At 36.1% G+C, this 12,882-nt stretch overlaps 3 protein-coding genes across 4 annotated transcripts; 2 read left to right on the top strand and 1 right to left on the bottom strand.

Annotated features, from left to right (window-relative positions):
- Positions 1 to 1,452: 1,452 nt before the first annotated feature.
- Positions 1,453 to 6,033, bottom strand: rnf170 (ring finger protein 170). 2 transcript variants are annotated; one of them, XR_006008543.1, is made up of 8 exons: positions 5,826 to 6,033; positions 4,064 to 4,221; positions 3,641 to 3,716; positions 3,122 to 3,236; positions 2,796 to 2,869; positions 2,393 to 2,524; positions 1,872 to 2,289; positions 1,453 to 1,739 (listed from the first exon to the last, which is right to left on the bottom strand). XR_006008543.1 is itself a non-coding variant. In XM_041970843.1 (7 exons), exons 2-7 carry the CDS (start codon positions 4,195 to 4,197, stop codon positions 2,020 to 2,022), a joined length of 801 nt encoding a protein of 266 aa, XP_041826777.1. In that variant the 5' UTR covers positions 4,198 to 4,221; positions 5,826 to 6,033; the 3' UTR covers positions 1,783 to 2,019. The 2 variants fall into 2 exon arrangements, 1 of the variants encoding a protein (XP_041826777.1); XM_041970843.1 differs by lacking the exon at positions 1,453 to 1,739 and having other exon boundaries at positions 1,783 to 2,289.
- A 477-nt stretch (positions 6,034 to 6,510) lies between these two features.
- gpn3 (GPN-loop GTPase 3) lies at positions 6,511 to 8,767 on the top strand. Its single transcript, XM_041970688.1, has 8 exons — positions 6,511 to 6,668; positions 6,806 to 6,914; positions 7,118 to 7,285; positions 7,435 to 7,559; positions 7,660 to 7,775; positions 8,012 to 8,108; positions 8,185 to 8,313; positions 8,416 to 8,767. The coding sequence occupies exons 1-8, from the start codon at positions 6,621 to 6,623 to the stop codon at positions 8,479 to 8,481; spliced, it is 858 nt and encodes a 285-aa protein (XP_041826622.1). The 5' UTR covers positions 6,511 to 6,620; the 3' UTR covers positions 8,482 to 8,767.
- A 73-nt stretch (positions 8,768 to 8,840) lies between these two features.
- On the top strand, positions 8,841 to 11,929 carry arpc3 (actin related protein 2/3 complex, subunit 3). Its single transcript, XM_041970689.1, has 7 exons — positions 8,841 to 8,958; positions 9,352 to 9,451; positions 9,935 to 10,011; positions 10,485 to 10,553; positions 10,833 to 10,959; positions 11,440 to 11,534; positions 11,683 to 11,929. Exons 1-7 carry the CDS (start codon positions 8,953 to 8,955, stop codon positions 11,743 to 11,745), a joined length of 537 nt encoding a protein of 178 aa, XP_041826623.1. The 5' UTR covers positions 8,841 to 8,952; the 3' UTR covers positions 11,746 to 11,929.
- The last annotated feature ends 953 nt before the right edge of the window (positions 11,930 to 12,882 follow it).

The following is a 12,882-nucleotide window of genomic DNA, read 5'->3' as shown; positions in this document are numbered from 1 at the left end:
TACAACTGGTATGTGTGACTTTTAAGAGCATACAGTATTCAGAGATGTATTTGCACATGTACTTTGAGTATACTGAACCATAAATTATTAATATCATGCTTTTGAACAATAAATGTATATTTTCAAAATTCTGAGGCAAACAACAACAGCAAGTCTCTTGCCAAACCAGTTCTGAGGTGCACATCAACAGTAGCCACCATGCTCTGACTAGCTTTGTCTGAAGAATCCATGAAAGGGTAGAGGTTGCTCAAAACTTTTGAAGACAAACTTAATGAGACGTTAACCAGTATAAAAAGGTATGACATGATTTGGCATGTGTCTTAAAGACAATTAAAATGTTAAATCTCTGCTGACATTACAGAAAAACTCTGGAACACAAACATAAGAGGTTGTCTGTTTTAACCATTTAAGTGGGGTTTTTGTCAAAAAAAAATATGCAGTGAAAAATTGTAATACTTAAAAATTTAAAAGAAAATACACCAATCATTAAGTATTTAAGGTGACATTTATTCTGTCTTTGTTTATAATGCATTTTAAGGAAAAAAGTGATTAAACTGAAATTGGCCTGTAAGGATGGCTGAATAATCCCTTTAAGAATACAACATGGCATATAAGGAAAAGATAGATATGCATAATTTCTCATTCAAAACCAACAAATGATCTCCTTAAATGACATTTACAAGAAAACCTTAATTGTTAGCTTTTCTGTTTTTCAGATCTTAGATCATTTTTTTGAGTCTGTCCCTGACAAAAACCCCAATGAAATTAACGGATAACCAAAGCCCTGTGAGCTAAACAAGTGTTTATTCCCATAACAGATGTTGCTTTTCCAAAATGACAAAAAAAAAAGAAGCCAGAACGCTTTAACTAGTATGAATAGTTTTTTTAGTTGTTCATAAAAACTATTTGGGTATTTTTTTAAGGAGTTACAAGATAAAAAAAAAATCTTAAAAATAAGAACTGCATATTTGCATCAGTCACACCCTGGAAACATATAAAATAAATTTCCAAAACTATTTACATTATGAAACACAATATGCAGAATTTTCATTTCTAAAAATCTGGGTTTGTTGTAAAAGTGAATAATAAAAGGGTACTAATGTTTGAAGAATTTGAAGTCTGATGCACATGTTTACCATCGCTGATCTTTAAGATTTTATGTGTGCATGAGAGACACCTAAACTTACAACTACCTTTAACATAAACTTTAAAAAGTATAGTTAACATTCATCAATAAAGTTATCATTTACATTCAAAATGGTCCATGATTATCCCTTTAAGTTATTAGTTTGGCTTCTTTTTTAAAATCACAGCATTATTTTGTTGTATTTATCCAGTAATCTGTCATTTAAGAAGACTTATCACAAGTGCAGCATCCGTCTGCCTGGATGCAAGCAGGAAGCTTCAGTTTACGTCAGATTTGGTCACTGAATTCAAAAAGTTACCAGTAAAACAAGTCTGTGATTTTTAACACAGATTTAACACGTTTTTCAAGTAATAATGAATATGCATAGTTACACAATGAAAGAGGAGCAATTAGGTTGACTAGTAACAGGAACAGTGAGTCCTGCAGCTCATATTTGCCTTGTAATCCAGATGCAGACAGTCATCTTTAAATCCATTTAATAAAGAAACTTGTTGAGTTCAAGCTGTTGTTATATTACAGAACTCTTTTTATGATGATATTCACATTAAACAACTGCTGTCACAGTAATTTAGTTATCACAAAACAATTCTGGCTGACTGCAGTACTATTGGTAACATATATATATATATATATATATATATATATATATATATGTGTGTGTGTGTGTGTGTGTATAAAGAAAAAAATATATAATTTTCTTATTTTTCCTTATATTTTTGCTTACCCTTCTTCTGCATTAAAATTTTAGCTCACAGTTCGTGTAAACCCATCTGAGTAAAAAATACTAATGAACAACTCTGAACTTTTACATGTCCACCTCAGATGTGTGTTAACTCTTCACTAAGCCTCATTTAACTTTTACGAGCAACCAGTTAGCCGTTCAGTCTCTGCGTGACCACCTCTCTGTACATGATGGAGATGTACACAAACAAAAGAAGGATTACAAAGAAATCATCCATAAAACCCAGGAGGCCAAATAGCGCCTCTGGGAGGATGTCAAGTGGCGAGGCCAGGTAGGTGATCGCGCCAACCAGGCAGAGAAGAATTCGAATCCTGAACATCCAGAAGAGGCCGCCCACTGAAAACATTTCCCTGAAGGCGTGACGAAGCAGAGTAGGTACGTCGCGCAGCCTGTCCAATAACTGAAGGGATGTGCAGAGACAGAAAAACACAAATTTATGTTTTACTCAGTAAATTATCACAAAACAAGTTATTCAAGTCTAAATAAGAATGAAGGATACTCACAGATCTTGGCTGGCCTGAAAACCTCCGGTTGTAATCATTGATATCTCTTAATATAAGCTGAGGTTGTGCCTCACCATCTTGTACCGTCTGAGGAGAAGTGTGCTCATGAAATAGTGGAAAAACCAGTGTTACCTGGGAATAAAGAAAAGAAAAAAAAATAAATACATAGCAAGCTTTACAGGGGACTGCCACCATTCCCTGGGATAAAAATTGTAATACATACCGTCAGAATGCACAAACTATCCACAAACTGAAGCACCCATCATTTACACTGTCAGAATATATTTGTATAAAGCACAGCTTACTCAGTATTGGGCAAAAACGCAATGCTATATGCTAACATCAGGCTTTTGAAAAATCAGCATTCAGTCCACTGGCTCTAATAACAACATACAGGTCTCACCATCTGTCTGCAGATTGGACAGTTGATAGCACCCAGCCAGGTGCCATATCTCCAGTAAGCTATGATGCAGGAACCTATGAAAAAGTAAGAAAGATCGGACATGACATGACACAAGCTTTAGGTTGGAGCGATTTGATTAACACCTAAACTACCATTTTAGTAATTTGCATGTTTGCAATTGAACTCTTTATTTGTTGCAAATCTCTACTTGTATTTCAAAGTTAGTCCAGTTTATACAGAGGTAAAAAAAAAAGCTGATTAAAAACTTAAATATGTCATTAAATATGTCTTGTTTATTGCATATGTGTAATTTGTGCAAGTCTTACCACAAAAAAGGTGTCCACAATTGGTTTCTACAGGCAGCACAGCCTGCTGTAAACACACGGGGCAAGACATGTCTGTGTAGTACTGCTGCCTGGCTTCAGCCTGAGGATTTTCATCCTGACGACAGAAATCAAACACATACATAAAGAAAAAAACATTCCAACACATCTGAATGCTTACTTGTGCTATTAAACTAGGCAAATTTTTACAAAAGTGTAATATATTAATAGTGGCCATTTAGAAATTCCCTGTCATTGTTTGACAAACTACACTTTTTACTTCTCTCTGGCTTCTAGTTCTTCTAGTGTAAATAAAAAGGGGCTTTGCAAAACAAAATATAGCTTATGCGTTAAACCTTTTAAGCTTACTTACAAGATATTAAAAAGATTAGGTACTTGAAAATATTATGAATTCCAAGTCAACTTTTTCACTGCACAAAAATGTCTATATATATTTTTTTTTAATTAAATAAAAACTATTCTCTCCCTCATATCTCTTTTAAGCTGTGTTTGCCTCCTTACCTGCTCAGTCTGGAGCTGTTGTCGGACGGCTCGAACATGTTCCTGATTCTCAGGATGGATGTTCTGCTCCTCCTGTCTGGAAAAAAAAGCAAACAGTAGCAAACAAAGCTGAAACATCTAACAGCATGCAGGATAATTTCATATAAAAGTGTGTGATCACTAAAAAGAAGTGATTGCAACACTTGATGTTTTAATTAGGCCACAATGAGCCAATTTCAATGTGTTGGTTTATCTAATAAACTGCTTTCCATAACTATCAACTATAACACAGCAGTCACCAAGCCAAGACCAACAAATAAAGTGTTTAAAAATAAAAAGTAAAACAATTGTTGGCACTGGTTACTTTCATTTAGGCAGTAAAAAATATGTTTCAGCAATGATCCAAAATTATTTAAACTTCATCAGTTTGAATTGGCTGCTTACCTGCAGAGCAGAGTGAGGAGGCCTGCTAAGAAGGTGAAACTAAGGACCACGACAAACAAGACCTGGTTGCTGACACCCTCAATAATCGTGTCCTCATCTTGGATCAAAAAGTCCCCACATTGAGTATCATCCATCACCCACACTCATACCCTACAATTCTGATAAAAACAAGAACAAAACCAACAAGAAATTAAGCATTTTACTGGGTACAGACTTGCCTCCGATTCATCACTTTGGACATAAAACTAATGACAATAATAAAAATATAACTGGACAAAAATAATTATTATAATTTTTATTTTGAGTACCAGTAACACTTTATTAATCTGTGAAGGTACCGGGAAGCAACAGATTTAAGTGACATATGTTCTAAGTACCTGGCATCATAATACAAGCTAACAGCTCTGAATTATTGATAGACACTACAATTTGACTAGTGCCCCAAAACCACAACAAACAACACAAACTGTGACCTTTTGAAAGACTTCAATATGAACCAATTTAAAAGTATTTGCAGAAGAGCAAAATGCAAAGCTTCAATTATATCGAAGCCATAACCATGTTCTTTTAAAGTGTTAAAAAAAAGCTAGATTTATCCTTACAACCATGGCCAACACCCAATGGCTACCTCCTGCCACACCCTCCCCTTCCAAGAGTGGAGGAGAAATTGTGGTATAAACTAAATAGGCCGTGGTTTGTTTGTTGTGGACAAATGTAGTGATGTGGTGCTGAAAAATTCTGGATGGATCTGGAACAGGAAGAAGAATAAGACCTGGAAGACGATCAGTGGCGTCTATTTATATAATGTAAAGTGCTCATTCTTAGACATTTTGTACTCCTATGCAAACATAATCCTTTGGCATCCTTTTGAATAACATATCCCAGCAATACAATAAATAATTTAAATTCTTATTTCACACTGTAGTGAGCAGCAAACAAACAACAGCGGTTGGTGCAGCCCAATTATATTTTTCATTTTTGGCACCATCAAATACTGCAGTACTTTCTTTTTTCTTACCACAGCAATAACAAGAATCCCAGTGAATATAATCAAAGCTGCCTCGTGTCTGTACACTTGATTATATCACCCAAAAAAATGTTAATATCAGGTTTAAATTAACGCTAAATCATTTGCATTTGAATTAACCCATGTTAGGAAGGTAAGTTACCCATGCTGCATTTAATGGCAACTGGGTACTTGGAATGTCTGATCTATTAACTATTAAAAACTCCTAAATCCAGATTCCATATCCCCGTTGTCACAACTGTAATTTGGTTTAAGTTTTTCACCAAACACGTGCCAGTGTTGGAGTAAATTTATTTTATTTTTCAGCATTAAAATGTCTCAAAATTCTGAAATGTAATATTTTATTGCACCTTAATTAACGGGTTTCCACAGCGACGTGTTGAGTGTGCTTAACTCGTTTATCAAGACTCTGTAAAACATTTGGAAATACCGCTGTTGCTGATAAAAAACAGACCCGTATCGTTTTGCTTTTTGGAAGTTTTTCCTCGCTAGCCAGCATAAAATATTAATGATATTTAAGACAGACAGAAAATGGGCGGATTATCGCTCATAAATAATACATATACAGTATATAGCTACCTTTCTGACAAGCTAACCATGAGCGTCGTATCGTTCGGTCTATTGTCACTAAACAGCAAACGAATTACAAACAGCGTGACTGAAGAACACAACTGTGAAAATAATATGTTTTACAGACATATTTTACACAGACATGGGGCATGGGTTAAGACCTACCAAGAAGAAGTCGAACTTCACCAGGGATCATTTGTCTACTAGCCTGACCTGAAATCTCCATTCACTCTATCTAAACATTTTATTTCCAACAACAGCTGACTTTAGAGGTATTTGACCACGTCAGGAGTTTTTAGTGGTAACGCTGTTGCTGATTTTTGAACATGCTGATGCAGTTTCAGTTTTCTTCTTCTTCTTCTTCTTCTTCTTCTTCTTCCGCCTCGAATTTCTTGTTCTACGATTTAAGGCTTATTTTTAAAGGCATCTCGGCGCACTACCGCCCCCAACAGGGCTGTTGGTAATTTTCACCAAAGATCCTCTACATCTGTTTCTGAAACTCCTCTGAAGTCCCTTTGGATGTGGTAAATTACCTAAGCATATATACAACATTTTGAATTTGTTTTTTGTTTTTTGACGAAAGACAGATTGTATGAGCGTCTGCAAAGTTAGTCTATTATTAAACGTATTATAATGTAAAACTAAATTATCCTTGGTAATAAAACATATGTGACACTTTTTGTCTCTCTTCCCTCCCCCCCCAAAACGATACGTGGGTTCTTATTCATCTATGTGTCATGCAATCTGGTGATGTAATATCAGATACGTTTCCGCAGTGCCTATAACTGTGGTTATAGCATTAAATTCACACTTTCCTCAGTAGGTGGCAGTAATGAGTAACTCAGCGCGATATCCAAAGAAGAAGACGAGCTACGGCATTAGTGCGCCAGTGTCAAGTATAATAAGCTACAACAATCAGAAGGACCCAAACTTCACTACAACCTTTATAACTGAGGCAAAATGCCTCGTTATGCACAGATAGTGATGGGCCCGGCGGGTAGCGGTAAGGTAGGTAGTCACTAATACCTCTGCACGTGGTGCTATATCTTATGTTATTCGCTTAGCTAAAGCATTGTAATGAGGCTGTCTTCAGAACATATTAAGTTGTTTTGATTGTTTATTGTTTACTAATTTTTTAATTCCAGAGTACCTACTGCTCCACTATGATCCAACATTTTGAAAGCCTAAACCGCTCAGTTCAGGTGGTGAATTTGGACCCTGCAGCTGAGTACTTTGACTACCCAGTGATGGCAGGTGAGTGGTGTGTTTCATACAAGTTAGCTACAAACGTAGCAAGGCATCTAACTAAAGACAGGACGAAATAAACGACGAGACATTTAAACAGTTGAAGGGTAAAACTGTAAATAATCATATAAGAAGGAGTCAGTATTTTTTGACGTCTTTTTTTTTTTTTTTTTTTTTTTTTTTTTTTGTTGTTTTTGTCTGTTTGCCTTCAGACATCCGTGAACTCATCCAGGTGGATGATGTGATGGAGGACGATTCTCTGAGATTTGGTCCTAATGGAGGCCTTGTCTTCTGCATGGAGTACTTTGCCAACAACTTTGACTGGCTGGAGGAAAGCCTGGGTCACACTGAGGATGACTACATATTGTTTGACTGCCCAGGTACACCTAAAAGATGTTTACACCCAGGGTTCAGGTTTTGCTTGTTGCTGAAATCAGATCCACTCTGACCACTTTGTATCAACTGTAAACATACAGTGTTGTTGAGTTTGATCATAAATATGGAAACATTGTTCTTTTTTTTAATACAGGTCAGATTGAACTTTACACACACCTCCCTGTGATGAGGCAGCTGGTAGAGCAGCTCCAGCAGTGGGAGTTTCGAGTTTGTGGGGTCTTTTTGGTAGACTCACAATTCATGGTAGAGTCGTTTAAGGTAGCCATCTTTCCATTGTTTGTTTGTTTATTTATTTCCTTAATTTCTGATTTTTTTTTTTCAACTTAAATGTACTTATCTTTCACTTGTCTGCTTGCAGTTTATCTCAGGAGTCATGGCTGCCCTGAGTGCCATGGTGTCTTTAGAAATTCCCCAAGTAAACATCATGACAAAAATGGACCTGCTTAGTCCCAAAGCCAAGAAGGAAATCGAAAAGTGAGTTTTATATAAATGGCAGCACTAAAATTAATGGAAGTTCACTGAAATATACAACAGTAGTGGCACCAGGACCCGTGTGAAGGAAATGTTGTATACTAAAATGTCAAGTAAAATACTCAAATGTAACAAAGATCTGGTTCTTGGTTTATTATGGTCTCTAAAACTTCCGCAATCCAAGTCTTGGTTCATTCTTCAACAAGAAATATTTAAAATGCACTTTATATCTTCACCAGGTATCTGGATCCAGACATGTACTCATTGATGGAAGATAACTCTGATACCATTAGAAGCACAAAGTTTAAAAAACTAACCAAAGCCATTTGTGATCTGGTAAGTGAAGTTTTAGATTTGAGTCATGAACCAGTTATGGATCAAATTCTGACCGTTTCTCTGTTTGTTTGTTCAGATAGATGACTACAGTATGGTAAGGTTTCTGCCTTTTGACCGTACAGATGAGGAAGGTATTAACATTGTACTGCAGCACATTGACTTCTCCATACAGTATGGAGAGGACCTGGAGTTCAAGGAACCTAAGGTGAAGAAACTTACATGGATCCAATTAAATATAACCTAGCAAAATATGCATACATGTTTCTTTATTTCTATTAACATTTTTCCATGCTTTCCTTACCTACAGGAGGTTGATGAAGAGCCAGCTAACCTAAATTATGATGAGATATTTCAGGATAAAGTCAGCAGCTGACAAGTGATGGGATTCTCTGGAACCTGGAAAAATGGACTTTGTAGATGAAGGTCGAGAAAGAAGTTAAACTTCAGATTTGCATCTGACTGCATGAATGTTGAGAAATGGACATGAGTGGCGTAATACTTACTTTGGACTTGCATATTCATATTTAAAAGATTTTTTTTCTGTATTTGTAACTCACTTAAAAAATCTACAAATTTTATTATTGAAAGACATCATAGACGTTTAAAGACTGTTATAGAAATAGATGGCATATTTTTTAAATAAAATATTACACATTGTATACAACTTGCCTGTGTGTTTGATGAGAAATTATGCATCAGCGCCCCCACGTGGCCGCTGTGCCGCACGACACGTAGACACTTCCTGACTGTAAGCTGAAGGGTGGGACAGGCGGAAGCAGCGTCTTGCTTCAACTGCTTACATATTTCTCTCGCTGTGCAGTTGGATTGATATCCTTAATTCAACATGCCGGTGAGTACATATTAGATTATCACTTAGAATGATCGCCTCTTGTTCGGGTTAAATAAAAAAAAGTACCCAAAACGTTATTGACTTAATAAAAGGCCTTTCAGTTGACGTTAGCTGTGATGACGATTTTCGGTAGCATATTGGGCTAGCTACTTGAGCACTTGGTTAAAAAAAATAGGGATATTTGACGCGAAAAATATTAACCACGCTTTTACTTAAATGCATATACCTCTAAATTTAATAATTTTGACTTTTATTAGTTTCGAAGGCTGCTAAAAAAAAAAACCTTGTAATTAGCACTGTGGTAGCAAGGATGCTACTTCTGCTAGCTGGCACAGTTCCTTGATAAACATGGATAACAGCAACAACTTGTCCGATGTTTTAATTTATTTTTAGGCCTATCACTCAAATCTGATGGCCCCTGAAACCAGACTGGTTGGGAACATAGCGTTGCTCCCTCTCAAAACCCAGTTTAAAGGACCAGCCAGAGGAGACGGTAAGACTATACGAACCAATTATTTGCCCCCAAAACAGATACCTTCTTTAGGTATCAGGCATATTTGAGTTTCATAAAATGGTCTCAGATGTGTTAGTTTTATGCAGCTTTATACGTTGCTAAGGCCAGTATTCAGTTCCTGAAACGTGCATTGGCTTAATTTCCTTATATGGCCAGAGAAGTGCATCTTCGAGCTTAACTTCTCCAGTAGAGTCTGTTGAGATAAAAGAAGACATTGTATTGCATAATGTTGTCGTTTTTTGCTACTGAGAGCCAGAATAAGACTGTTTGCTTTAAAATGAACAACTGTACAATCTCTGATATAACTGTTTGGATGATTGAGGCATTTTTAATTAGTTGTGATATTCTGAATCAGATGTAGGACTGGACTAGTGCCAGAAATGTGATATAAACAGGAAATTATGTTCTGAATTAGCAAACATAACATTGAACTGAATGTTTTTTTCTTCTTTTTAATTCCAGGTATAGATTCTGATATAATTGACGAAGCTATCTATTACTTCAAGGCCAATGTCTTCTTTAAGAACTATGAAATAAAGGTAAGAGATTTCTTTAAAAAAAAAAAAAAAGTAAGAAAGTTGGAATTTTGTGTTCAGAAGCCTGAACAGAGACATGGTTAAAGAAAAAGGCCAAATATGTTAAATGATGGCATCTTTACATTTAATAGTTAACTTTTAATCAAGTCAAACTAATTAAGGCAAATAAATAAATAGAAATATAGACCAACAGTGCATCACTAGTGCACTCATATGTTTTCCTTCCCCATCTTTCTCTCTGTGTTGTAGCAGCTATGCACTTTGTTCCTCCACATGTCCTGGCTTGCTTTCTTCCACTCCCGTTAGCAATGCAAGCCTCTCATAGTTGTTCACGATCTGCACTATGCAGTCTTTTTATGTTTTTCAGAATTGACAGGGGGTGTGGAAAGTCACAGTGACATAAACACTGCATGCAAAGTTTACATTCTTATTAAATCTTTAGGGTATTTCAGTCAATGTGTGTGCATTTCTTTCAGAATGAGGCAGACAGGACGCTGATCTACGTCACACTTTACATTTCTGAATGCCTGAAGAAGCTACAGAAGGTAAATTGAACATTTTTCTTTTACATATTGACTGTTAACAGTTGAGAAAGTGCTTTGTGAAAACATTGTAAGGTTTCTGTTTTTTTGTTATAGTATTTTATAGTATTGGTAGATTCTCAGACTGAAGGTCAGTGGGGAGGAAGTAGGAGCTTATATAATAGTGTGTATATATATACATATATATATAATTTTCTTCTTTTCTCCTAATCATGTGCAGTTTGGTGCTAATAAAACGGGTGATTTAACACATTATGTGGGTTTCTGTTTGTCTCTTTACAGTGCAGCTCCAGGAGCCAGGGAGAAAAGGAAATGTACACTCTGGGCATTACAAACTTTCCCATTCCAGGGGAACCTGGCTTCCCTCTTAATGCTATGTATGTTAAGCCTGCAAACAAACAGGAAGAAGGTGAGAATCAGCACTGAGAGCTCTCTGCCTTCATTGGGAAGTTTAGCAAACATAAAAGGGAGAAAGCAAAAAAGCGTGACAGAGGCAAAAAAAAGCAAGACTCTTGCTGAGTCTAAGATCCACTGAATTGATCACTCATCTATAAAAGGCATCATTGAAGCTCATTTCACCTGCCCCTATTCTGAATTGGCACTAGTTTCCTGATATCATCCTTAAATTTCAAGGAATTCCCAAAAGTTATTTTAAATCCTTACTTTTCTCTTGTACTGTGCCAGATCTGTAGTTGCTTTAAGTCACTGAGCTTGCATCTAGATATTAAATCCAACTTTTACAGCAAACAGTTCTATTAAAATTTATTTCAGGCAATGCTCAAGAAGGCAATGAATGAAGCATTGTGAGGTTATATGGTACTTTTCTCATAGTAGAAACTGTTGAACAGCAGTTTACACTTTCAGTGAGAATGTTTCTAATCTTTTTCAGAGACAATGAGAGCATATCTGCAGCAGATCCGCCAGGAGACTGGCTTGAGACTCTGTGATCGTGTGTTTGACCCCCAAACTGACAAACCCAGCAAGGTCTGTTGGTCATTCCCAGAATAACAGCACTTTGTTAGAACTAATGTCTCCTTAAGCAATTAATTAACCGAGCTTCCAGTATGTAAATAGTTAAATATAGCACTACTGCTTTGGAAGGTTTTATTAATTATTTGTTTCTTTCTTTCAGTGGTGGATGTGCTTTGTCAAGAAACAGTTCATGAACAAAAGCCTGTCTGCTCCTGGACAGTAACCCGAAACGCAGCCACAGTTTTTCTTCTACAAGTTTCCAAGATGGTCGGATGGAATTTTTTGGGTGGGGCAAGATGGATTTGTTTTTTGAGATTTTATACTTTTTGAGTTCATTTGTCCAGATGTTCAGTTGTCTCATATTAAGCTGGTGCTTAATTCAATAAATAAATTGCTGAGATTGGAAAGAAATAGTCATTTTTATATTGTTGCACTTTACATGTAAACAGTGCAAGTTTTCATGGTGTCCCGACTTACTTGATCAATGATGGACGTTAAATTCAAGATTTATATGTTTTGTGATTTGTAGAACGGTGTGTAGGTAAAAACATTTGTCTATTGAAATCCACTCTGAGCTTTACTCTTAACATTTTTGTCATTTAGCTGAGAAGTCAATATAGCTACACAGGTTTTAATCAAATAATGTCCATCCTGCTTTAACCATAGCAAATTAACTTTAATGGATGGTTTTTGGTGAACTGAATGATTGTGTTAATGTCATGCAGCAACAGAAGGTTGTATTTCTTTACAGGTGCAACAAGTACAGTTTAGACATGTAGCAGACTTATTGGAGACATTTGTTGGTCTATAACATGGACTGAACAGCCTGTCAAATTAAGGTAATAAACCCAAACACATATAGGGCATCTAAAACTAGCACAATTCAAAATAAAGGAAATAATTTATTAAGAAGTAGTTAGTTTTAAAATCTGAGGAGTGTATGTGTAGCACAAAATATTATGCTCACAACTGTTGGAAATTTAAGTTAAAAGGTAATAAGTCATTAACTTCAACAACCATTTCTAAACAGTTCTGTTTTCAAAAGGAAGACGATGAGCTGCAGTGACCTCCCGGGTCTTTGTTGTAATTACGCTATGGCAGGTGTACTTGTGATCACAGCAGTGCAACCTCAGAGAAAAGCCATTTCTTCACTCCTCTGCACACATCCTGTGTTTTTTTTATTTTTTTTAGTCTTAAACACTCCTGTGGGATCATCTCTCTTCTTCTGTAACAGCAAACTCTTACCTATAGTGGCATTTATTACTCTTTCCTCTATGGTTTTGCCCATAGATTTTGTATAAAGTTCACAGCTGTGGGCTTTTTAGCTGTTTTCAGTCTCCAGCATAAAGAATGAAAACCT

This window comes from Melanotaenia boesemani, chromosome 19 (assembly GCF_017639745.1).
Source record: "Melanotaenia boesemani isolate fMelBoe1 chromosome 19, fMelBoe1.pri, whole genome shotgun sequence".
NCBI classification, from domain to species: domain Eukaryota; kingdom Metazoa; phylum Chordata; class Actinopteri; order Atheriniformes; family Melanotaeniidae; genus Melanotaenia; species Melanotaenia boesemani.
Note: the sequence above shows the minus strand (reverse complement) of the source record. Positions and strands in the feature narration are given on the sequence as shown.